This window comes from Trifolium pratense, linkage group LG2 (assembly GCF_020283565.1).
Source record: "Trifolium pratense cultivar HEN17-A07 linkage group LG2, ARS_RC_1.1, whole genome shotgun sequence".
NCBI classification, from domain to species: Eukaryota; Viridiplantae; Streptophyta; class Magnoliopsida; order Fabales; family Fabaceae; genus Trifolium; species Trifolium pratense.
This window is the reverse complement of record NC_060060.1, coordinates 55,651,002-55,676,895: the sequence shown is the minus strand read 5'-3', so window position 1 is coordinate 55,676,895 and position 25,894 is coordinate 55,651,002. Positions and strand designations below refer to the sequence as shown.

The 25,894-nt window shown below is 32.0% G+C and overlaps 3 protein-coding genes across 3 annotated transcripts; 1 reads left to right on the top strand and 2 right to left on the bottom strand.

The window, feature by feature from the left end:
* The first annotated feature begins 5,662 nt into the window (after nucleotides 1–5,662).
* LOC123908397 (two-component response regulator ARR17-like) lies at nucleotides 5,663–9,027 on the top strand. The gene is made up of 5 exons (XM_045959018.1): nucleotides 5,663–6,479; nucleotides 6,682–6,839; nucleotides 7,633–7,713; nucleotides 8,328–8,395; nucleotides 8,548–9,027. The coding sequence occupies exons 1-5, from the start codon at nucleotides 6,311–6,313 to the stop codon at nucleotides 8,882–8,884; spliced, it is 813 nt and encodes a 270-aa protein (XP_045814974.1). The 5' UTR covers nucleotides 5,663–6,310; the 3' UTR covers nucleotides 8,885–9,027.
* Nucleotides 9,028–9,913: 886 nt separating this feature from the next.
* Nucleotides 9,914–13,971, bottom strand: LOC123908396 (protein disulfide-isomerase). Its single transcript, XM_045959017.1, has 11 exons — nucleotides 13,677–13,971; nucleotides 13,061–13,091; nucleotides 12,677–12,964; nucleotides 12,412–12,600; nucleotides 12,198–12,323; nucleotides 11,789–11,926; nucleotides 11,574–11,693; nucleotides 11,299–11,416; nucleotides 10,740–10,852; nucleotides 10,252–10,487; nucleotides 9,914–10,154 (listed from the first exon to the last, which is right to left on the bottom strand). The coding sequence occupies exons 1-10, from the start codon at nucleotides 13,850–13,852 to the stop codon at nucleotides 10,254–10,256; spliced, it is 1,533 nt and encodes a 510-aa protein (XP_045814973.1). The 5' UTR covers nucleotides 13,853–13,971; the 3' UTR covers nucleotides 9,914–10,154; nucleotides 10,252–10,253.
* A 4,739-nt stretch (nucleotides 13,972–18,710) lies between these two features.
* LOC123904991 lies at nucleotides 18,711–23,503 on the bottom strand. Its single transcript, XM_045954593.1, has 4 exons — nucleotides 23,421–23,503; nucleotides 20,917–21,016; nucleotides 20,568–20,663; nucleotides 18,711–19,121 (listed from the first exon to the last, which is right to left on the bottom strand). Exons 1-4 carry the CDS (start codon nucleotides 23,501–23,503, stop codon nucleotides 18,711–18,713), a joined length of 690 nt encoding a protein of 229 aa, XP_045810549.1.
* Nucleotides 23,504–25,894: the final 2,391 nt, after the last annotated feature.

Sequence of the window (25,894 nt, the reverse complement as noted above, 5' to 3'; positions counted from 1 at the left end):
CACATGTGTTGAGGCCACCTCTGGTCCTTCTAATCTATTTTTTTCGTTTCTATTTTCTTGTTCAGATTTTTAAGTTTTTTTTACCATTAGTATTCAGCCCCCTCTCGATCGTAGTTGTGAATGGATTGAATCGCGGTCCTTCTTACTAAGTCGATCTAGCGCTAAATTACCACTAGACAAACTAACGATTGGTTAGTCAAATTTTCAATTATGATACTCCTATTGAGTGATGTGACATGTTTACCCGAAGTGAACAATTGAAGATCTAAGAATATGATACTTTTTTCCTTTTTTTTCTTCCTTTCTTTTTCTCTCTTCCTAATTTGAATTGAGAATTAATTGCAAACTAATTTTTGGATCTGTTCTTGGGCCATGTCAACATTGCGTCCAATTTCAGGTAAGCAAACAACTTCTTGTGATATTCGGTAGGATTTCATGAAGATTTTCTTATTGTTTGTTTGCGTAATTTTGGATGCAGAGTAGCTCACAATATTAATTAGATTATGCCACCATACTAGTACAGTAGTACTAGTAAAAGAAAATTCACAAAAAATGAGGTGATATGAAATGTCACAATATTCACATAGGTTAAACTTTAAAGTAGGAAAAGAATCATATCATAAAATCTTATTAATTCAAATCCGTAAATAAACTAACTTTTTTTTTTTTTTTGGTTGGGATAAACTAACTTTTTTTATTTGTGATTAAAAAACACTTTATTTGTATTTTTATATTTAATTAAATTTGTATATATTTGTTTTTTATGGCGCAATTTAAATGTTTGAAGGACTTCAAAATATGCGTGTTTCTAATATAAACTTAGAAAAATTCCAAAAGGCAAACTTCATAGTTTTTAGTAAATATATCACATTTGTTACCCTTTTTTATTTTAAAAATTAATTATTATATTAAAAATGACGGGTCCATCTTTGAACTCTTTTGTTGAAGACTATATTAGTATATTAGACAAATCCTCAAAATTAATATAACAATTTTTGCCTTTTGAATCAAAGTTTGTTAGCCTGTCTCGTTGATTATTATTTAAATTGTGTTTTTTTTTTGTTATGTTATAAGTAGAAATGTTTTACCACTTCTTTTATTAACCAAATATTTTTAATGCACAAGAGGTAATAATCGTGTTCCTATATATCTAAAAAGTCGCACATCGCTTGAGAATCAAGGCAAATGATAGTTTATATACAACATTCACACATCTTAATTTATAAAAACACCTTTTACAAGGAACAAAATCGAGAGAACTCACATGCGGTCCAAACACAAAAATACCTCGAAACTTGAGCGCGGAACAGAACTGTTGGAATCTTTATTAATCCATTGTTGGTAAAAAAAAAGTGTTAACTATATTTTTAATAACTAATTAACTCTGTCAATCTAATTGTCTCTTAGTATATGTAGTGTTTGTTGGTATCTTGCAAGTAATTTTCTTTGATTTATTTTTCTCACTTAACGGTCTCTAAAGCAGACACCCTCTAGATTGCATTAAGGACCAAACAATATCAAAATTTGTCCAATCTTTGATTTATTTTCTTTGATTTTTAAACTTGATTCTAACTTGCAATTTTCTTATTGCTTACCTATTGGATTGCTTACAAGCAGGGACGGACGCAAACATTTTAAGTAGTGAGGGCATTATATTTTTTTTACACCGTTATATAGATTAAATTGATTAACAAAAAATACATTTAAAGACTAAATAATTACCTAAAAACATATTTAAAGACCAAAATAACTAATAAAAAACGCATTTAAATTTATTTTTATAATTTTAATAGAAGTATTGCTAATCCCTTCTAACTTGTTTTTGTTGGTACAAATTGCTATTGCTAATCCCTTCTAATTCTAAGCTTTAATTTATTTTTCTTTTTGCAATACTAAGCTTTTAATTTTTACTATAATATACTATTATATTATTAATTATTATCATACTAAGGAAAACAAAACCAATACCATCAAGATGGTGAGAGATATAGAGCCCAACTCTTATGTTTTTTGTTTATCTCTATGGAAGGTTAATGAAACTAAATATATTACATAAAGTAATCGAGTATTACGTAATCGAGTATTACAATATGGTAAATTCATGAACAATTACTTAAAACTTAGTAGGGGCCAAGACCCACATAGTGATCAACATAGGTCCGCCCCTGCTTACAAGTTTACAATCTATGTAATCTTCAACTTTGATTATAGGAAGTACTCTTGATACTCCCCTTTAATAAATACTATTTTCTTATAAAATTCTTATATAAAACATATCAAAATTTATTGGAGAACCCAAAAAAAATTGTCATATTGTAGAGAAAAAAAATAATATTTAAGGGGTTATTATACTTGTATTCCAATAAATGTTCTACTTAATATTATTATTAATTAAGACAATAATTTTTGTCAGTAAATGAAAGTATTTTTCTTTTTTTGACTAAAATGTTAGTAAATGAAAGTATTGTCATGAAAATATTGTTTTTGTTTGTTTTAGAAAATATTGTTATTTATTCAAGTCAATTTCAAATATCTTGATTGTTAATTATAATTTGTTCTGGTTTATACATAGTTAATTAAATATTTGTGCCCAAGAGAATAGTTGCCTCACATATTATATAATATGAACAAAAATAAAAATACCCCCCAAAATAAAAAGAGCCATTGTATTTTTGGTTCTAAACATAGTATTTTCAATTTTATTGACAAAATTATTTTCCTTTTCTTAAACTACAAATGACTAGGGGTCACATCCTACATTCCTCAGCCAAATAGTAGGCTAAAGTATAGGTTGAGGTAAGATTATTATAGGTTAATTAATTGGAGCAAAAGTCTCCTTTAATTATCTTACTACCCTCATCCATAAGGAAGATAATGTCAAAGTTCTTACCTAATTTTTAGTACCGACCATATAGCATTTTTTTTTCATTCTTATTATTACACGAGTTTAATTTGCATATACCAATAATAATCTATTTCTTTTCTTTTTTAACTTGATTCTAACTTTGTGGGTTACGACAAGGAGATCCACTTTCTCCTTACCTGTTTATTCTGGTGGCGGAGGGGTTGACTTCTCTTATTCATCAAGCGACCGGGAGGGGAGATGTTCATGGAGCGAGGATTTGTCGTGGCGCCCCAGAGGTATCTCACCTTCTGTTTGCAGATGATTGTTTCTTATTTTGTTGGGCAAGCGTAGTGGAAGTAAATCACCTTATGTCCATTTTACACACTTATGAACGAGCATCTGGTCAGGAAATTAATTTGGCCAAGTCCGAGGTATTCTTCAGTCGTAATATATCTTTTACAGATAAAGAAGACCTAGCTAGTATACTTGGGGTCCGACACATTTTAGGAACAAATATATATCTTGGTCTACCGTCTATGATCGGAAGAAGTAAGAAAACTATATTCTCTTACATCAAATTTTGTATCTGGAAGAAAATGAATTCCTGGAGAGGGAGAGCGTTGTCGAAGGCCGACAAGGAAGTTATGATCAAATATGTACTTCAAGTCATCCCATCCTATGTGATGAGTATGTTTATTCTTCCCTCATCATTCATTGACAATATTGAGAAAATGTTAAATGCATTTTGGTGGGGCGGTGGAAGTAACAATAGTAAAGGGATCCACTAGTTAGCTTGGGACAAACTTGCTTGCCCTAAGACGAATGGTGGTTTGGGCTTTCATAATTTTGAAGCGTTCAATTTAGCTATGGTAGCGAAACAAGCATGGAACATCATTCAGAATCCATACACGTTGGTGGCTAAACTAATTAAAGCAAGGTATTTCCCGCGCTCTTCGTTATTTGAAGCCTCTTGGGTTACAATCCTAGCTTTGCCTGGTGTAGTATTTGGAATGCTAGAGAAATTCTTTTACGCGGGTGTAGGTGGCAGATCGGTAGTGGTGACAAGATTCACGTTATGTATGACCCGTGGCTTCGAGGGAATTATGAGTGTTGGGTGTCCTCACCTCAAGTGGAAGGTGTATATCCTTTATTTGTTAAAGATCTGTTACTTGAGAATTATAAAGCGTGAGATATAGCTAAAATTTGTAACTTGTTTATAGGACAAGTAGTAGAAAAGATTATTGCAACCCCTCTTATTAGTTCGGTTAAAGAGGACAAAGTGGTTTGGGAGGAGGAAAAGAATGGGTGTTATTCGGTTAAATCCGGATACAATCTAGCCATGAGATGTATTATTCGAAGTGATAAACACCATGTAGCGGGTAATTGGAATGATATTTGGAAAGCTCAATCTTCTCCCAAAGCGTGTCACTTACTTTGGCGGTTGTGTAGAGGTTGTCTCCCAACGCGGTGTCGACTGGTACAACGTCGTGTAGATTGTGAATTAAGTTGTCTCGTGTGTGATAATGAGGTCGAGGATGACATTCATGTGTTTTTTGAATGTGCAGCAGCCCGCGAGTGTAGGTCGACAACAGGCCTCTCATAGGTTCTTTAGGATGCAGCATACCAGCACGGGACAGTAGCAGACAAGGTATTTGAAATGTGCAGAAACGAGGACGGTGCGACGGTAGGGAGAGTAGCATCGTTATTTTGGTTCATTTGGCATAATCGAAACGACAAGATCTAGAATGACAATATTTAGACACCAAGCCAAGTTGGAAGAATGGCGTTCGCCGTTTGGAATAAGTGGTTTACTGTCCACCAGTTGCAGTGTCATAGTGTTCCTGCTGGAGATCCTATGCCCGTTCGGTGGGAGAAACCAGGAGTGGGATGAATCAAATGTAATGTTGATGCAGCATTTGTAGGTGGATCCGGTGTGACTTCTATGGGCGTTTGTTTTCGCAATACCAATGGACAATTTGTGGCTGGTTTGACTCAATGGCAGCAGCCTGTTTACTCAGTAGTGGAAGGTGAAGCATGGGCTCTATTACATGTAATGAAAGAGGCTATTCATTGTGGATTTGAGCAAGTTTAATTTGGAAGCGATTCAATGTTGTTGGTTGACGCTATCCATTCGAGAAGACCAGACAATTTCGAGTTTAATTCAATTATTAATGACATTATTCTTCTTATGTCATATTCTAATGTAAACTTTGAGGTTAAGTTTGTTAGGAGACAAACGAATTTGGTTGCTCATACTCTTGCTAGGGCGGCCAAAGTTTGGGCTAGTTTCCATAGATTTGAGATTATTCCTTTATGTATTGAACATTTATTAGTTAATGATATGAATTAAGTTTGTTTGCTTAAAAAAAACACTTGATTCTAACTTGATTAAAAAATAAAACTTGATTCTAACTTGCAATTACTATATTGGTTACCTTTCTTTTCTTTTTAAATTTGAGTTACACTTAATTCAACCTTATGAAGTCAGTTTTTAAGGTAATCTCCATATATAAATTCATGCGTAAATTTTATGCGGTCTAATGTGCGCGGAACCCTCAATACATCCTCTCACGCTAAAGAGTTAACATATATCTGGAGCATGACATGTGTGATTTGATTGAAAAAACTTAGATAGATTCTGATACCATTTTAGAATTTGAGTCAAGTCTAATTCAACCTTATAAAATTAGTTTAATAGTTTAATAGATGATGAGTATCTCTACTTATAATCTCAGGTTCGGAACTTTGTTTATTGAGTCTTTATCTCATCTCTATATATTACTCTCACAAAGAAAATTAATATATGTAGTTGGGAAAGATGCTTACTTTCCATAATAAAAAGAAAGAAGAAAAAAAAGGATTCTATCCATATATACATTACACACTATCTACCAAAATTCAACACCCACCCTTTTCCATGGGATGCATGATGACGAAATGGGAAAAACAAATCTTGATCTGTTTTTTCCTTAGAAATCAAATAAAATCCAATTGAAAGGGGAAAGAGAGAGAGAAAAGTAGTTGTACCAACGCGAATCTAGGGACAAGATCTTCTATGAATGAATGTATTACACAAATGAAGAAATTGTTAGTTGGTTCGATGGTGATTGACATTGAACTTGATAGGGAGAATCATAGTTCGATCCCCGCAATTGGCAATTGCAATCGGAAGGAGACTGAAACGTCAGAACTGATCCCCGAATCAGATTAAACTAGTGATAAAAGCCAAAAAATAAAAATAAAAAATAACAACACTATGCCATCACAATATTTTCCTCTCATGCACACCCACTAGCAGAATAAAGGTACTATAGTACAAGATAATTACGTTCCACCTCTCTCTTTTTCTCACTCTCATTCATTCATCACCTCAATTCAACTTTCTTTCTCTATTCCTCTTCTCTCCCTCAACCTTATATATACACACTTCAATTAATTAGAAGTTATTTAATTTGATATATTATAATGGAGCTTGGTTTGGATAATAGTAAATTACAATTACAACCACAAAACTTGAAGCAAGAACAAAAGCTGCTGCAACAGCAGGAGCAGCATTTTCATGTGTTGGCAGTAGATGATAGTGTCATTGATAGGAAGCTTCTAGAGAGACTCTTTAGAGGTTCTTCATGCAAAGGTATAACTAACTACCTGACTATTGTAGACCAGATTCATTAATTATTCGATGAATTCTAAAATACAATTTTTTGCTTATATTTGAAACTGTACGGGGTAACATTTTAGTTTTCGTATAATCTATCAAGATTAATTTGTTTTTGTGTAGTGAATTTAGTTATTAGTTAGTTATTAATTGATTGATTTATTTGTGAAATTAATAGTTACATGTGTGGACTCTGGAGATAAGGCTTTGAAATATCTTGGACTGAATAATATTGATGAACAACTTGATAACAATTTTTCTTCAACAAAATCTATATTAGAATCATCATCTCCTGATTCTCCTCCTCTTATTCCTAAACCATTGCAGCTGAAAGAGGTAATAATCTTAATTTTCATCTTCCTCATCCTCAATTTCTCACCTAGTATATATATATAATTGATGTATATCTTATAAATGATACCTTCTCCTAAAATTACCTTCAACAACATGGAATTAATTCTTGCGAAATCGCGTAAAGTACTAGTAGTTGCTAAAGAATGATGTATAATCCTTCAAAAATTTGGAGTTCAATGATATGAGTTTGACACTCTGAAAGAGTATAAAGAAAGAGGTTTTGATCCTATTGCTGACAATTTTCCCCTCCATTAGGTGGCTCATGCATAATTAAGATAATGTATATAATATATGATTGTATCTTCGTTTATTAGGATTACTCAGCAAGCATTAAATTTGATTTAGAATTGGGATGAAAAAATAATAATTCAATGGAATATAAACTTTTTCACTGCACTGTACGTACTCTAATTATTGTTTTGATTCATGATCTCCACAGTAGAAGGGTCTGTCTGCTATAGTATCTTGTTGTAAGTTCTTCAAAATCTCTCTTTTGTAAAAAAGGGTGTGTACGGAAAAGTTTCGTAATACTGCTTCATCCAGTCCTTTTTATACAAGATAGTTCATCTTTTAAGATTTATTGAATAAATTGTGTATTTGGTCTATAATACAGATCAGTTTATAATATAAACCAGATATATTATTTATTCAATAAATGTAGAAAAATGAATTGTCTCCAATAAATTATGTAAATGATGAACATGATATTTGAACATAAATTCAATTTGTGCATGTTTTGGTAGGTAATTGATGATGTGTATGTACTATTTTGCAGGGAATTAGCAAAGTGAATTTGATCATGACAGATTATTGCATGCCTGGGATGAGTGGCTATGATTTACTTAAAAGAGTCAAGGTCAGTCAGTCAGTCAATACTACTATACTCATCTTTTTCCTCTCCTCCGACATCTTCCCTATATTCCCTCTCTCTCTCTCTCTCTCTCTTTTTAAACTTTATAAATACCATAGGATTCATTTCATTCATGCATCGCACTCAAAAACATGCCAAACATTCCTTTCTAATTTCTAAACTCACATTTTTAATGTAAAAAAGTCTAAAATTTTGGATTTGAACTTAGATCGCTGTATATCAACGTCCCGATTGAATAGGCTATATATGATATTGTTATTGTATACCGTTGAATATTTTATACTGTCAACGAATCATAACTTGCAATTTTAAAAGTAGTTAAAATTAAAGTATAATAGACAATCAAAAAATATAAATTAAAGTTAAATATTTTAAGAGGTATTTATACCAACAATATATGAAATAAAACTTGGTTTTTTATTCCTTATGATAAACTAAATCCTGAAATTTTCAGTTAAAAGAATGAGAAAGAAAAAGGAAAAGTATATCAGATTTCAGGATCTGAATTTGCTTTTACTTTTATTTCTTTTATCTAATTAGCTTTTCTTTTTGTTTTCCATTCTTTCTTCTTTTGACACTGCTTGGTTACTGTGCTGCAGGGATCTTATTGGAAAGATGTTCCAGTTGTGATCATGTCATCAGAAAATGTACCTTCCAGAATTAGCATGTATGTTTTCTTTTTTCATCATATATAATTAGAATTAGCATAATCTATTTTTGTATCAACATTTGGTTACATTACAAAAAAAATGAAACAAAAATTGCATAGTAATGTAACATCATTTAATTAATTACTAACAACTTTTATTTTGTTGATAGGTGCTTGGAAGAAGGTGCAGAAGAGTTTCTATTAAAACCTCTTCAATTATCAGATTTGCAGAAGCTTCAGCCATACTTTCTTAAATCACTAGATAATTCTTCTGATGAACAAGAATCTGCAAACAGTTCCACTTCTACCACAGATTTTGACAACGATGATGATGACGATGATCTCATCGACAACAATAATAGTATTAGCAAAAAGAAGGCTATGTCTCCTGAGTCTCTGGAGATATCAAGGCCCAAAATGAAAGGGTTGGCGTGCGGAATTAAGAGTTCTTGCATATTATTAATTAGTTTAATTATGATTATGTTTCTAATTATGGTTTTCTCCTAAACTATAAGAGCTTAGTGAAATCGCTGTGTGCGTTTTAATATTAGTATTCACTTACAACTACCACTAGCTACTTAAATTTATGTACAATATATCATTTGTCATCACAACAAGTAAAAAAAACTCGATTTAATTTTACGTTTCAATTTACTTAAATCGACGATTTTACGTTATAATTTTACCCGGACAAATAATAATATACAAAATGTAGAGGATATGGGTGTAATTTCTCCTATTAATAAGGATAGTGACAGTCTATTTGTTTAGAAAATGGAAGGGTGTAGTGTAATCAATATAGGGTAGTGGTGGTGTTGGTCAAGCAGAAGTAACTTGCCTAATAAGGAAGAGGAATGCACAGGGAGTTCAGGTTTACTATCCTAGTAGAGTCTCCCATATCAATAGGCTGAGGACCAAGAGATAAAATTAGGCTCAATCTCCAGTTTTCGTCTCAAAGTCTTTTCTAAGGGTCGAATATGTAGAGATACCCTAGGGTCCAAAACTCTAATTAAGGCAGTTTAAAAATAAAAATAAAATTGGAAGGGATAGTGTCATTTAAGCGCATCTTACAAAATATGGATGCAATGTATAATTTTTATTATTTTTTGACAAATAATGAATGCATATCTTACAAGTGTTTTTTTTTTTTTTTTAATATAAGAAGAGGAACATACAATACAAGTGTTTTTTCATTTATTATATTTCTCCTCTATTGGATGTTCTGGATTGTCTTCATTCTTATGAGGCCTTCATCTCAGCATAAGATGGAACCACCAAAGTGTGATGAAAGATGAAAACAATAGGTCGATGTCCAATATGGCCGATTTGCTATTAATTTAAGTTGCATTTTGCTTTATTTTTAGTCATTATATACCGTGTCTCTTCTCTGCAAAATTTAAATTTTATCAAATCTTATTTTAAGGATAATAGTAACATGTTTATCCCTTAAATTAAGTACCAACCTCCTTTGTTCCAGTTAGATAACATCACTTGGTTTTATAAGAAACAGAGCAAGCAGGGTCTGCGAACCATGTATCATCTGTATCCTTTATCGATTTATAAATCTTATAACTGAAAACAAACTAATTTAACTAAGATTGAATTTTACAGACCAGCACTAAACTCCGCCAAAACTCACATTATTAAGTAATAGTACATAACAAGAAACCATAAAGGTCAAATAAAAAGCAAAAATAGATAGATCGCACTAAGATTTCCTAAGTTCTGATTCTGAGATACAAAAGAGTTGTGCCTATATCCTCTTACAGCTCAGTTCCTGCAAAGAGAATAAAAATATGAATGAGAAATTTTGTAAAAAGAGTTCCTATATCATTCGAACTAAATTGGGAAACTAATGATCTACGAAAAGTTACCTTCAAAGCTCATCTTTAGGTTGTTCTACTTCTTGCTGAGCAGCGGCCTTTGGTTGTTCTACTTCTTGTTGAGCAGCAGCAGGTTTATCTTTGTTCTTCTCAATGAATTCTATGATGTCTTCCTTTGTCCTACCACCGTCATATTGTGAAATTTTTCCGCTTGCTGACCTGAAGTACAAAGTTGGATAACCTTGGACCTCAAAAGTATCGCTTGGGATATCGTTGGCAGTTGCATCCTGGAAAGCGACACAAAAGATGAATAGAATGAAGTTAGCAAAAAAGAAAAATAGAAGTAAACTGATAACGTCATTAAATGATTTTCTTGAAGTCAGTAAACAATCTGAGTTACTGGTGTTATGTTTTGTACCAGACGGCTTTCAGATTAGCTTCTTAAGCTAATTGCACCATCGATTGTAACAAATATAATATACCAGACAAATATACTTGCATTTTCAAGGATTGTAACAAAAACTAGGCACATATCTTACCAATTTTGCAATAACAACATCAGCATCCTTTTGCAATGAAACAGCAACTTCATCCAAGATTGGAGCCAACTGTTTGCAGTGACCACACCAAGGAGCATAAAACTCAAGCAAAACTGTTGAGGTGTACAGTATATGTTAGTGATAATGATCAAGGCAAACAACTAATTAATACAAGTCATGTATGAAGATAATGGTTTGTGTTTATGGAAATTACAAACACATATAAAAAGTATCAGAAAGACATGTTACTTTCCATGTGTAAAATTTTATGCTTTACATCACAAGTTTGTAATCCAGACAACATCAAAGAAAGAAGATAAATCTTGAGTTTTACAAAGCAAAAATTCAATATATTTTTATGTCAAACTTCATTTTAGTTTTGTCAGTTTTTAGATGCATGCATTACCGAATCATCCCAATTAGATCATAATGCTCTTCCACATGCAGGGGACAAAAATATTTTGGAACATGACATGTCTAAACTTTAAATACAATAAATACCAAACTTTATCTGATAATTCATGGAAAATAGCCAAAAAGAAAAGGCAATAATGTATACCATTTTTCCCTGAGTTGAAAACTATATCCTGAAGAGTTTCCCCAACAACCACTTTAACAGGTTCGTTGTTAGTTTCAGGAATAGGTTCGGACTTGACAAATGGTGCAACGTTTCCATCCTGAAAAGAAAATATGATAAAATTAACCACTGCAATAATATATGTAATATCTTAAATGAAGAGTTTACAAAATCAATATATCCTACTAGAAATAAAGGTACCAAATTAAAGCAGGCAAAGGCAATATATAAGCTACTGAGAAAAATGACGTATATACCTTGTATGCCTTCAACCAAGTTGCAAGGTGATCAGGTACCAAATTGGGCTTGAAAAATTTCTTGCCATCATTATGCTGAATAATAATTAGAGGTACTTGGTCTTCCTTTAGTCCAAAATACTGCCAAGAAAAGCATTCACAGTGTCAAATATTAATATTGAGCAAAGAACAACGTCAAAATATATAAATATTAAATACTTTGATTTGATACAAACCTGGAAGGCACCTTGACTAGACTCAACATCTCCGATCAAAAAGCTAATTCCCTGTTGTTTATATAGCTCAGCAGTTTCACGGTATTTTGATTTGAAAGATTCAGCACCTTCGGCGGTAAAGTTGATGAACAACATTGCCTGCCAATTTTAAAACCGCAATTTAAGTTTCTGGGACAGAGGATAATACAGCCGAAAAACAAAGGCAAAAGAAATATTGTGTTTTGGACCAGGAAATGTAGTGAAAGCAAGTAAAGTTTGTTATGAAATACAAATTGATAAATTAAAGGCACATATATCAATAGATGTTTGGACTCGGTAACAAATATAATATGCTTCTATGAAAGTATGACAAAGAGAAATCATAAAGTTCGATATTGAGGAAAATAAAATGACCTAAATAGCATATTACCTTTGCGTTGGGAGTGTTAAAGAACTTGACAACAAAAGGGTGGTTGCTTGGTTCGTTGTTAAAGATAGTCACAACAGGGATACTGGATTCTTCAATGAATTTCTCTAGAGCTTCAACATCGAATTCCTACAACCATGAAACAGTTTTAAGCAGCCAAATATAAAAAAGTAAAATATGTAACATTGAACAGTCAATCTGCAGAAATCAGCAATACCTTGGAGTCAACAAAGAGCTCGTCAAATGGCTTAAATAACCTAACTACGGGACCGGACACTGATGATTCTCCCTTTGGAAGGTGTTTGGCTTCCAAAGTGTGACCGAAGTCATAGTCAGAGCGCAACTTCTCTGCTAATGCAGTGAAGTTATTAAACTCCTCCCCAGAGAATTTAGGGAAAACTCCAATCTGAAAACATGGGAAAATAAGATTAAAAACCAATGTGACTAAAAATAAACCAAAAGTACAATGGTCGAATACTTACAATAACAACTTTGTTTTCACCGATAAAAGCGCTAGCTTCATCAGCAGACTTAATTTCTGTTGATGCAGGTCCACTTTGTTTCTTCAAATATTCAACGATACCGTCAGCTTCACGTGGACCCTTGTATTCTTGAACGTTCTTTCCACCATTCCTCAAAATCTTAATTGTTGGGAATCCCTTAACATCATATTCTGATGCGAGGTCCCTGTTCTTTTCCTCATTGGCATCAACTTTAGCCAAAACAATTGGTGTTTCATGGCTGCTCAAGATAGAAGCAGCTTTCTCATACTACAAAAATAAACATAACAGAATATAAACATTTGCATAATCCTACACATCAAACTTTAAAAAAAAAAAATTATAGGAGGGAGAAAATTTAATCACCTCTGGTGCAAGCTTCTTACAGTGTCCACACCTAAAAAGATAAAAAAAAACCAAATTGACAATTATAAGAAAAATGCCATGCAATAATATAATATTGATAACAATTGATCACTATGAACAAGATTTAATCACATTCTATCACAGAAAAAGAGTGAAGGACCAATTTGGTCCCCCACAATTTTTGATAGCCCAATTTAGTCATCGAAATTAGTCCTCACATTTTTATATGTGGGACAAATTAGTCCCTCGGTCATCATGAATCAGAGACTAATTTGTCCTCCACATAAAAAATGTGAGGGAGATGTAAGTATTCTTTTTCATCAAGGACTAAATTGGATATTCATGCACAGAAAAATTAACAAAAATCAGAAATAATAAGGTGCATGCAACAAATAAAAGCTAAATTAATTTTGATCTTAATTAGCAAGCCTAGCAAAGAATTATCACTAATCCTAGGTAATTAATTACCCCCTAAATCAATCTAAAATAGTATAAACACAAATCTATAATAGAAAATTAGCAAAATTAAGATCTACAACAAAACAAAAACAAATAAAACAGATCAGAACAACACAAAATGAATCAAATATAAACAAATTACAGAATCAAACCATACCATGGTGCGTAAAACTCAACGACGATGAAATCATGCTTGCTAATAGTATCATGGAAGTTAGTGTTATCCAATGTAAGAACAAATTCCTTACCCTCAGATTCCTCAGCAGAGATCTGAGAAGGAACGAAAACAAGAAGAGAAAACAATAAACCGAAAATCGCAACGTTTTTAGCCATTGTAAGCAATAAACAATGGTTAGAAATTTTAGGGATTTTGAAGAAGCAAAGAATGAAAGGGGGTTTATAGTGTGTGAAAGAGTAGAATCAGCACACACAAAAACACTGTTTCATACACGTGAGCGAACGTTACTTAAGATATTTTGGACTTTTGTGTACGAAATTTTTGTACAATTAACGAATCTCAGGTTGCCACGTTGGCATTGAATCTTACGTGGCTTGATCTTATAGGGTATGTTCTTGTCACATGAACGTTTTTCATTGTTGGGTTTTTGTTTTACTTTGGGGTTAAATGGGTTTATAGGGTCAAAGTTTGGCTTAATTTAATTTTATCCTCTTTAGGGAAAAAATTAAGTTATGAGTTTTTTTTTTAGGAAATTAAATAATAAGCTTATACACTATTTGACCGAAATAAATTTAAAGTGGATTCTTTTTTGAATAAATTAATTAACAATAATTTTTATGAATTAAAAAAATATTAGTTGATTATTGTATTTTAAAAATAATAATATCACAAGAAAAAATAATAATTTTATTGTTTATAATCATTATATTAATTTTTTTAAATATTTTTTTTAAAAATTCAATATTGACTATTATCGTGAATAAAAATTCAAAAATATCGAATTTTATATTTTTGATAATTTTGATGAATAATATGTAGTTATTATAATTATTTCAGTGATAAGAAAAATGATTTATTTTAAAAAATATTCATTTACCGATTAATTTAATTATCAAATGTACCGGTCCATTAGAAATTAGCATATGTACCATATAATTTGTCTTATAGTGGATATTTGATAGCAAATACTTCCTCCGATTTCATATGTAAACAACAAAACAAAAAAAATTTAGAGTCTCAAATATAAGAAAAATGTACTATAATTATTATATTTATTATCAAGATTCCAACTTTACCCTTTGATTATTTTTTCAATTAGGGTCTTGTTAACATGTGCCCTAAGGGCACATGTTAAGATATACCAAAATAGAAATTCATCATTTAATGATACAAGAAATTTAATGTTTCAAAAGTCAAAATGCACAAATTAGCATTTAATAATTTATATTTTTGCTTCCTTAACATGTGCCTTAAGGGCACTAACATGTGCCTTAAGGGCACAAGTTAACATTCTCCTTTCAATTATTATCATTAGTCTATAATCATTACTTTTTTGTACATATTCCAAAGTAATGCACAATACTCCACTTCCAGATGCATGCCTATTCGTGCATATATTCATGTAGTAATTTAATTAAAAACAAAATATAAGGATAAAATTGTAAATGAATTATTTTTTTCTCATCATTCAATGCACTCTATCCACTTTCTTAAAGGGTGTGCCTCTTTTTTTTTGTTGCTTAGATACAAATCCGGAGGGAGTAAATTACTAAGCAATTCATGGTGCCTTATCAGTTGGTGTGAACATTACATATATTATGCTGAAGTCGGGGTCCATGTATTCACCTTTAATGTAAAATTTCTAACCACTAGAAAACTAGACAAAAAAATTACTAAACAAAATTAAACTTTTTAGGTATGATGAAGACAACAAACATATGTTCTTTACTTGTCTGAGTAGTTTGAATATTTGGAGTATGAGTATAATTTTCCCTGTTGTTTCTGCTGCTATCAATGCCTCAGATGCCATTGCCTTAATTTTCCAGTTGTTACATTGTCTCACAGCTGAGGAGTCTTCCACATTTGCTTGCATACTTTGGAGTATATGGAAACAAAGAAATAATAAATTGTGGAATAATATAATTGATACTCAAAACTTTGTGTATACGAGAGCCATTACTTTATTGCAGGAGTGGAAGCTAGTTCATGAAGCTACAGGGGGGTGGTCCTTCAAATCAGAATATCTTGCAAGTTATAAAATGGACCAAGCCTGCCACCAGACATTTTGAATGTAACATAGATGCTTCTTTCGCATCTCAATATAATAAACTGGGAATTGACATATGCATTAGAGACGAGCTTGGAGCCTTTGTCTTGGCTAGGTATGATCAATTTACTCCTGTGTGTTCGGTTCATATTAGAGAAGCTCATGGCTTACTCTCTGTCTCTTACTTTGGTTCATGAGTTAAACTTGGGACCGGTTGATTTTGAGCTCGATTCAAAGAAAGTAGTAGACAAGTTCCATGCACGTCCACATGATGCTACTGAGTTCGATGATATAATCACCTATTGTAAGAGTCTTTTTTCCCAATTTTACAATAACTCTCGTGTTGAGTTTGTTAGGCGACAAACAAATGAGGTTGCTCATAGTTTAGCTAAGGCGGCCACATCTTTAACTAGTCCCCAAATTTTGGTTGATATACCATATTGTATTGAACACATTCTGATCAATGAAATGATATAAACACATTTACGTCAAAAAAAAAAAAAAAACTTTTTAGGTTGATCTATACATTAAATTGCACTTTATAAGAGGGAGTAATTATTTACACACAAAAAAAATATTAATTTTTTTAAAAAAAAATAGGAAAAGAAGAAAATCATTAAGTATTAATATTATTTAAAGTGATATTAATAGTTATTTTACAACCAAATATTATCGAGCTTGTATTTGTATGGTCAAACTCTTATCGGGGAGTTGATGACACGTGACAAAATATTTAAATGATAAAATGGCTAGTATTTTTTTTTAACTTGCTAGTAAATTCATTTTGCACTAAAAAAAGCTAAAAATTTATTGAAGAAATTGCGGGACATAAACCTAACTCAAAAAATAAAAATAAAAGAAAATGTTCTTCATTTTCTAGCCCTTAAGTGGGTATTATGTGTCTGAACTAGTATTCAATAAAAATTGAAAAAATGCAATGACAATTTTTTTTTACAGAAAAAAATGTAATGACAATCAAAGGATATTTTTACTTTCAACAAAAAAAAACATGTGTAAATGAACAAATTTTTAAGATAATCTGAAAAATATATTTTGAATTTTTTAATGGAACACTCCATCCATTCCAACTTCCAAGTGGTTCTTTTAAAGTTTTACAAATAATAAATATTGATAAGTTAAATTATTTTACTCTTACTTATTAAAAAAGAAAAAAAAATTCATTTAATGGATGCTTTTAATTTTTGTAAGAGTACAAATAATATTATTAGTTGTACCTTGATTCTTTTAAAGAACCAACATCTTGAGATAAAAGTAAAAAGTTAAAAGAAATAAAGAATTAGCGACGGAAGATGTAATTAATTTTTTTTAAAGTAATTAAATTTATTTGTTAAAATGTTGTTACGATAATTAATTGAAATATTATAAAATGCAACTTCTAATTGAAAATTAACTGTAATTACTAATAATAAACTGATTAATTGAATTATTATAAATTTTAAATGCGACATAATTAACTGAATTATGTGATAAAGGCATTGCCTAATTTTGCTGTTTTAAAATTAGAGGTTTTCCTTTCTCTCTCTCTGATTGACCTAATTCTTTCTCTCCTTTCTCTGCCGCCGGCAGAAAAAAATTTCACTCATATCTTTGATTTTCTCTTGGTTTATAGATTAGAGAGGGGTGGTTTAGGATTAATTTTGATGCCAAATCACCCCTTCTTGATTGCTTTTTGTTTCTTTTTATTTAAATAAGTGATATTCACATATTTTTTAGGTTTTATTTGAGTTTTTCTCTCTTGTGATTTTTCATCTGGTGTTGTTTAATCCCGTTTTAGTGCAGAGTTTTTGTTTTGTTTATCCCGTCTTAATACGGTGTTTGTCCCGTCTTAGAACTTGTCCTGTCTTAGTAAGATGGTTTTTTTTTTTTTTTTGTCCAGATTTATAGGTTTGTTTCGATCCAAATTCAGTGCAAATTTAATGATATTAGCATCATCAACGTTGCAGATCCGAATATATGATCATTCCGGACATTTGAAGATTGTCAAATCAATTGTATGCTTTGTCAAATACATCAAGCCATTTTATGCTATTAATTCGAATGATGTGAGCCTATGAATTTTGATTGATGTGTTCCCTATGAATTTGAATGAATATTTGTTTTTGAGTAAAAAAAAAAACTTTGTTGTTTTCCTTTTGCTACTATAATAATAATAATAATAATAATAATAATATTTGACCGGTTTATTATTGAAATATTAAAATATTATTACATTTGTCCCCTTGAGCTTAGTTTAATTGACAGAGACATCTCAATATATATGCAGGAGTCGGGGTTACCCCGGACACCCCACTTATTCATCTTTAAGGTGGAATTTCTAGGCACTAGGCTTGACAAAAGTAATAAAAATATTATTACATTCATTTGACAGTCATCAAGACAACATTTAACCAACTCCGAATTTATTTAGTCAGTAGTAATGAGACTTAGGGTTGTTTGGTTCAAAATAGGGGGAGGGGAGGTGAGATATTTTTATAGAGGGGAGGGGAGGGAAGGGGAGGGGAGGGGAATTTTTTAATTACATATGTGTTTGGTTCAAAAGAGGGGAGAGGAGGGGAGGTGAGGTATTTTAATTAAATATATGTTTGGTTCATAAGGGGAGGAGAGGTATTTTAAAAGCAATTTACTTTTTTACCCTTAAAATCTTATAACACTCATATTGTAAAAACTAATATCTCTTTATTATTACATAAAAACAAATAACACATACTTTTCAAAGAAAAAAAATATCACATACAAGAAACTCACTACCACACCAAGAAATTCACGACATAGACATTAAAACAAAAACTTTGATTCAATAAAACACGGAAGAAAATATTCAAACAAAGTACATCGTACAACCTCCAAAATATTTGTAAATATTCAAACAAGTGTTCCAAATATTAAAAAACATATTAAAATGCAAATAAAGTATTCATAAACATCATAACACCATTATAGGATGATTAATCAGATAAACCAAAGACCAGTTGCATTATCACAGCTTTGCGTGCTTCAAGTGGACATTGGAGAATCATTCTAAGCTTGTTAACATCGTTCATGACAGCACAATATATCTCAGGCAATGACGCTGCCTCACACCCGCAACCCTCTATTAAATTCCATGTTTCTTGACCAGAAATTGGAGGCAGATCATATTTTTGACGTTCTCTCATTATTTCATTTCCTTCTCGTAGTGCCTCAGCAACCATATTCATTGACTCTTTCATTTCAATCATTTCATTGTTTGACTCTTTATTCTTAGCCACTTTCAATTTCTTCTTTTTACTACCACTTGCTATAGGAGAAGGGTCTAATGATTGTGTTTCAGGTACAGTAAAATCAAAATGAGGAGCATCAAAACCCTCCAAATTCACCTCATTTTGAGCAACATGACCATCAATGTCTTGAATAGTTTCTACAAAGTCTTCATCGATGACCGATGAACTTTGTTTTCTTGTCTCCTTTAAAGTCCCAGATTCATCGCCATCAGCTCGGTTGAGTCCATAAAGTGTCACCATCTTCTCATAATTTGGAAGTGGAACATTTCTTCAATATGCCGCTTTTGGTTTTGACTGAAAAATAAGTTTCACAATAGTTATACAACTATTAATTAATAAAAATATTGCAAAATACAAGATTTATAAAACTTACCGCAGTTAGAGCATCCCAAACTTCTGGCTCAGCATCCCATAATTGGGTAGTTGGATTCATGGAAAATCCACTCATACCACCTTTAAAAATGTCGTAATATTCGGTGAAGTTTTTTTTCAAAGTTTTCCAACGGTTTTTTATCTTCACCCTATCAATTTTTTCCCCAAATAATGCACTGATTTCAGCTGTAATATGGTCATACGCTGTTGATGTGAAGGTACCATTAACTTTGTTACCATTTTCAAATTCATGCATGAAAGCATCAACAAGAGCATCGTCCATGGCTCTAGTCCAAATCAAAGTCCTAGAGTTACCATTGTTGGTTGATAATTGCTTTTTCGATGCCATAAGCTATAAAAATGATCAATTATAACATAACAAAATTAAAATATATCATATAAATAATTATAGGTGTATGGTGATTCTTATATTACCTTGAGGAATTTTAAGTTTATCTTCTCGTGTTAGTGCATTCTTTATTATTCTCGAGTCAGAGGCAGAACCTTCCCATCCCGCGAGAACATAAGTGAACTTTAAATCAAAAGTACACGCTGCTAAAACATTTTGTGTTGGATAGTCTTTCCTACCACGATATCGAGGGGCATCTTTTGCAGATACTTTGACTCGTATATGTGTTCCATCTATAGCACCAACACAATCCTGACACAATATCATTTTTTTATCAATATATATAATTTATTCAAGTTTTGTTTATATTTTATTGTAGATAACTTATTAATAAAAAGGGTTACCTTAAAATATGGGTAGGATCTAGAGCTACTAGAAATTTCCAGAGGGACCGTTGAGCCATCAAGTTGTACAATAAATTTTTCTTCCAATTCAAGAATAGCTTTTAAAACTTGATGGAAATGACGACTAATTGTCTCGCCCGAACGCCGAACCCAAAATTCGACTTCACGATTTTTAACATTATGGGTTAATATGTAAATTGTTTTTGCAACTTGTTCTTCCACGCTTGACCATCGTGTAGCTTGTAAACCCCCCTCTCTTTCTAACATATCACATAGCCTTAAAAAAGTTTGAGGGCTCATTCTCAATAGATTTCTACTAGTTTCACAATTACTAATTCGATACATTATTTCTTCACGCACCCTTTCTCTCTCAGAGCTCATGCTATAACTTAATTTTCTCTTACGAGACATCCGAACATAAAGGTAAACAATTGCACACATAAGTTGAGCTACAGCTCTACGACGCAAATCAAACCATCTATTAATAACAATTTCTCGATCTTGATGATCCATCTAATTCAATAAAAAAAATTAAAAAAATAAATAAGCAAGCAGTATACAAATAACACGTATAAAAATATGTTCAATAGTGAAAACGTGAACAGACGAGCAAGCAGTATAAAAACATCACGTATAAAAATATGTTCAATAGTTAGGATGCATCTAATACAAACAACACACATGAAGAAACATCAACGTGATGAGCAGAGAAGCAGTATAAAAACAACACGTATAAAAATATGTTCAATAGTTAGAAAAAACATACACGGGTACGAGCAAGCAGAGGCAATGAGGATGAGCAAGGAGCCGTAATGATGATCAAATTGTGACAGACAAGGAGTATAGGTAATACAGACAACAAAGACCTAATAATAAAAATGGTAATAAGGATAATATTGGAATTTTAAAATATATTGAGGATAATTTTGTCAGTTTAATAAACTTTGAAAAAGCTTCCCTCCCCTCACCTCCAAATCCCCCCGATTTGGGGGGAAGCAAAAATTGAGTTTAGGAGGGATTTTGCTTACCTCCCCTCCCCTCCTATCCCCTCCTAAAAATTGAACCAAACACAAAAAAATTAAAATATTACCTCCCCTCCCCTCACCTCTCCTCCAAAACCCCCGAACCAAACAGACCCTTAAGGGTCATCGAGTCAACATATAACCGAATTTATACAACCAATAGCAATTTGACTTAGGGGTCATCTAATCTAAGCAACATTTAACAATTTCAAATTTATTTATTCAATAGTAATGGGATTTAAGGGTTATCGGGGGAACATTTAACCAAAATTAATTTGGCAACATCAATTGGACTTGGGTCATCGAGATAACATTTAACCATCTCCGAATTTAGTTAGTCAATAATAATGGGACTTAAGGATCATCGAGGCAACATTTAACCATCTCTAAATATATTTAGTCAATAGTAATGGGACTTAAGGGTCATCAAGGCAACATTTAACCATCTCTAAATATATTTAGTCAATAGGAATGAGACTTTATGTTCATCGAGACAACATTTAACCAAATTTATATAGCTAATAATAGTTGAACTTAAGGTTCACTTAAATTTGACTTAAGGATCATCGAGACAAATTTTAACCGAATTTATATAGCCAATTAGAATTTGACTTAAGGTTCACATAAGCAACATTACATTAAGAGTCATCGAGGCAACATTTCACCGAATTTAAATAGCCAATATGCACTAGACTTAAAGATAATCTAGGCAACTTATCCATCTAAAAATTTGTAGTGCCAATAGGAATTAGACAAACGCGTCATCGAGGCAACATAAAACCATATCAGAATAATTTATATAGCCAACAGAAATTAGACTTAAGCATCATAAAACACACTTTGCAAAATATTGGTCTAATTCAAAACAGCAAGTCAAACAATCTCTTGGGGCAGAAGATTGAAATTTGTTGAATAATCGGGAAAGAAAATGGGTACCTTTGTTCAACCAAAAAACGTTAATAATGTCATTTCTCTCTGCCATATTAGATTTAATTATCAATGCAATCTGTTCAAAAAAAACAACACAAATTAGTACATGTTGAAAATTTAAACTTGAGATGAAACGGAAATAGAAACTAAAAATAGTGAACTTGCCTTGATAAGTGAATTGAACTGTCATCGAGGCAACATTTAACCAACTCTGAATTTATTTAGTCAATAGTAATGGGACTTGACGGTCATCGAGTCAAAATCTAACCGAATTTATATAACCAATAGCAATTGGACTTAAGGGTCATCGAGACAACATTTTATTTTATTTTTGAATAGCAAAATTTATTGAAACCTCAAAATCAAGGTATCATTAAACCGATTTATATAGCCAATTGCAATTGGACTTAAGGGTCTACAAGGCAACATTAACCATCTCCGGATTTCTTTAGTCAATAGCAACGAGATTTAAGGGTAACCGAGACAACACTTAACCGAATTTATATAGCCAAGAACAATTGGACTTAAGGGCCATCAAGGCAACATTTCACGAAATTTATATAGCCAATATGAATAGGACCTAAGGGTCATCGAGGCAACATTTATCCATCCTAATAATTCGGTTATAATGCTACTCAATCATCGTTAGATTAGTGAGGAATCTAATTGCTAAGAATGAGATGACTCTATGCAACCAAGCTTGGCAAAGTGCAACTAAGAAAATCATTTCACATATTAATCGCATAATCCATATCCTATTAAAAAAAATCGCATAATCCAATAATCCATATTTGATCAAAGCTATTAAGCCACATAACCAAATCCAAATTTATGCTGAAACATGTCAAAAAAGAAACAGCACAGCCTTAACGAAAATAAATATACTTAAGTTGTCACAAACCCCAATGATCAAACGACTAATTTATTAGATAAATAATAAAAAAAAAAAACCTGGGTTATTATATGCTTCTGCATATGTTGGATTTGCAATGATAGCTTTCTCGATCATATATACTCCAGCAGCGTCCATTTCCTGAGAGGTCACTTGGTTGAGGATTTGTTCTTCAACTTAGAGGTACACAGTTCGATACCCGGCACCAAGAAAGAGACCAGCAGCGCGTCCATTTGATCAACTTCAAAATTCAAAAAGTGTACAATGCTTACCTGGACATTGTAGGCTGTAGCAACACCAAGGTTATTTAATGACTGTGAAAAGTTGGGTTTGATTGACAAAGCAAGCTACAATACCCAAAAAAAACTTCCTAAAAAAATTTTGTGCAAGGGTTGAAATTGAAACAACTGACACAATTGTCATTACCTGGTAGCATTCTCTAGCTTTATCAAGGTTGTCACAATACCTGATAGCATTCCATAGCACTCTATAGCTTTATCAATTGTCATTGCCTAGATTGTTACAAGCTTCCGCACAATGTGGATTGAAATGGAAGGAAGGTTCATAGAACACAAAAGCCTAATAAGTAGTATAAAGAGATTTTCCAATAAAGTTGTATCATATGCAGGTGGACTACACAGTTGTGTGTGCAAGACATACCATATATAATTTAAGCATCTCACCATAAGCAACGCCGAGATTTTACATAGCATCAGCATGTTGCCAATTATAATAAAAAGCCACACCCGGTTGATGTCACCCTCCAATTTAACCTATATAAAACGAAACAGTGATTAAGCAATAAAAAATGAACCAAAGTTGTCATTGCATCTCATTGCACATGAGATATAGAAATAAAGGTACCCAAGAAAAACTGTAGACAACAAAATATCATATAATGTTGAATTAACAAACACAAGCCATACTCTAATGCATGTCCCAAGTCAGAAGAGTTTTAATAAAATTTGGTCCTAGAGGGCATCATTGCACTATTATTCATGTTGATACTAATATCATTGTACTATTATTACCTATAGAATAGACCATCATTCCAATTATATTACCATTGCACTATTATTCAGGCTAATAACAGTCATTTCATGATTTTTATCTTTAAACACAAAGAAAGAGAGCATCATACATAAAGACATAAGATTGCTAAAAAAATTAGCACTGCTGTATCACCTTTGTTCCCAAATCTGTCGAAGATATAGCCATATTATTTTTGGCGGTCTCGAAATTAGGTGAAACAGCTAAACACCAGCCACAAAACAGTAATTGATCATATAACCTTACAGCGTGTATCCAATCATTAAGTGCGTGCTTGGATTACAATAAAAGTCCATTTGAGTGTCCTTCTTTTAAAGAAAATGCATTTTTTTAAGTTAATAGGTATTTCTAAAAATACTTATAATAATTACATAATTTTATAAAAAAAATACTTCAAGAATTTATACGTGCTTTTCTCAAAAGCTAAAAAATAGTACAGCTTGTTCAACGACAAAGCTTTCTTGGAGCTTTTTCTTCAAATACTATTATTTCTACCTTCAAAGAAAAACACTAAATTAGCTTCTTTTTTTACATTTTTGTATCTAAAAACATAATTTTTATAATTTATTTTACTCATCTTCTGGTTGAAAAGACACTGAAATATTTAACTTTTAGGGAAAATCATTGTTTCCCAAAACATCTCTTGGCAAGATTTTTATTATGCTATTTTTAACACAAAATAAGCTATAATCCTAATAAACTAAATAAATAGAAAAGGAAGCAAGATTTTCAAAATTACCAAATGTAATAAACCATTGGAAAGAGCAGGAGTTGGACTAGGACCGGCCTCATGGGAAGGGGTGAAAAAAAGGAAGCAATCTGGTAATCAGACCAACTCTTCCACGTGTGCTGCCCTCACTTACGTTGACAACCCTTGTTGGTACGGAGTTCATATCGTTAGAAACAGGTAGTTCTAACAACTGCATCAGTTTCAAATATGGAACATCTCCTTAACAAAGATCTTATATGTCGAGTCATTCTGGAATGTCAGAGGCTAACTCATTCTCAAGATTTGTAATGCTGGAATGTCAGAGGCTAACTTCATGGCCAATTTAACATATTCCTCTTCATTTTTGGCAATCAAATTCCAGAGACCTGAATTGTTAAAAGTGGGATATTCATTAAGTTAATCTATATAGTCAACCCAACCTAGTGGGAAAAGGCCCAATTGTTGTTGTTCATACATAATGTGAAGAAGACTAACACCAACATTGTGTGCATGCACTGAACCAGCCAATGTAAGTTTGTAACACATGGATCCCCCATGTATATTCACATGTCGTAGTTGTCCCAGCATATGGAAATGTGTCCAAACTACAAAAGTAAGAACAGGTTACAATGGATATAAAACAAGTTATTTAAAATTATGTTCTTGATAATCGTATTCAAAAGCACATCCTAAGTTCTTCTTTTTTGTTTTTTTTTTTATATTCAACATATATACATAGCACCAACTTCCATTTCACTAGACAACAAACAATCAACAAAATAGTGGTAGATCCTCAACCAACAAGAATTAATTGCAAGTTATATTTGTAAACAGTGTTTAATTGCATTATTCTATATGTTATTCATATGTTACTTTTCAAGAAGGTATCATTACATAAATAGACTAACTCTGACAACAAGATTTGAAAGGGTATGCCAACAAAGGGTAAATTTGAGATCTTTGATTTCCCAAATAACCATTCCAATGTAGTAAACATAGTTTAAAAGAGTTTACATGTCTGATTTTGCTATAGTTCAAAAGAGTAAGAACATGTATGATTTTGATTAACTTTTCCCCAAACACATCCTTTTGAGTAAATGCCCTCTTGAGAATTTTCATTGCAAGTTCCAAATGCATAGTT

Bases quoted from the DNA above. Each gene is read 5' to 3' on its own strand.
- LOC123908397 (XM_045959018.1), top strand. From the start codon at position 6,311: ATGGAGCTTGGTTTGGATAATAGTAAATTACAATTACAACCACAAAAC. The intron at 6,840-7,632 runs GTAATAATCTTA...ACTATTTTGCAG, and splicing joins AACCATTGCAGCTGAAAGAG to GGAATTAGCAAAGTGAATTT. The intron at 8,396-8,547 runs GTATGTTTTCTT...TTTTGTTGATAG, and splicing joins GTACCTTCCAGAATTAGCAT to GTGCTTGGAAGAAGGTGCAG.
- LOC123908396 (XM_045959017.1), bottom strand. From the start codon at position 13,852: ATGGCTAAAAACGTTGCGATTTTCGGTTTATTGTTTTCTCTTCTTGTT. The intron at 13,092-13,676 runs GTATGGTTTGAT...TTATCTTTTTAG, and splicing joins GTTGAGTTTTACGCACCATG to GTGTGGACACTGTAAGAAGC. The intron at 10,853-11,298 runs GTATACATTATT...ACACCTCAACAG, and splicing joins TTTCAACTCAGGGAAAAATG to TTTTGCTTGAGTTTTATGCT.
- LOC123904991 (XM_045954593.1), bottom strand. From the start codon at position 23,503: ATGACAATTGATAAAGCTATAGAGTGCTATGGAATGCTATCAGGTATT. The intron at 21,017-23,420 runs GTAATGACAATT...TTTTATTATTAG, and splicing joins AAGCTAGAGAATGCTACCAG to GTCTTTGTTGTCTGTATTAC. The intron at 20,664-20,916 runs GTATGTTTTTTC...TTATTGAATTAG, and splicing joins CTCTGCTTGCTCGTACCCGT to ATGGATCATCAAGATCGAGA.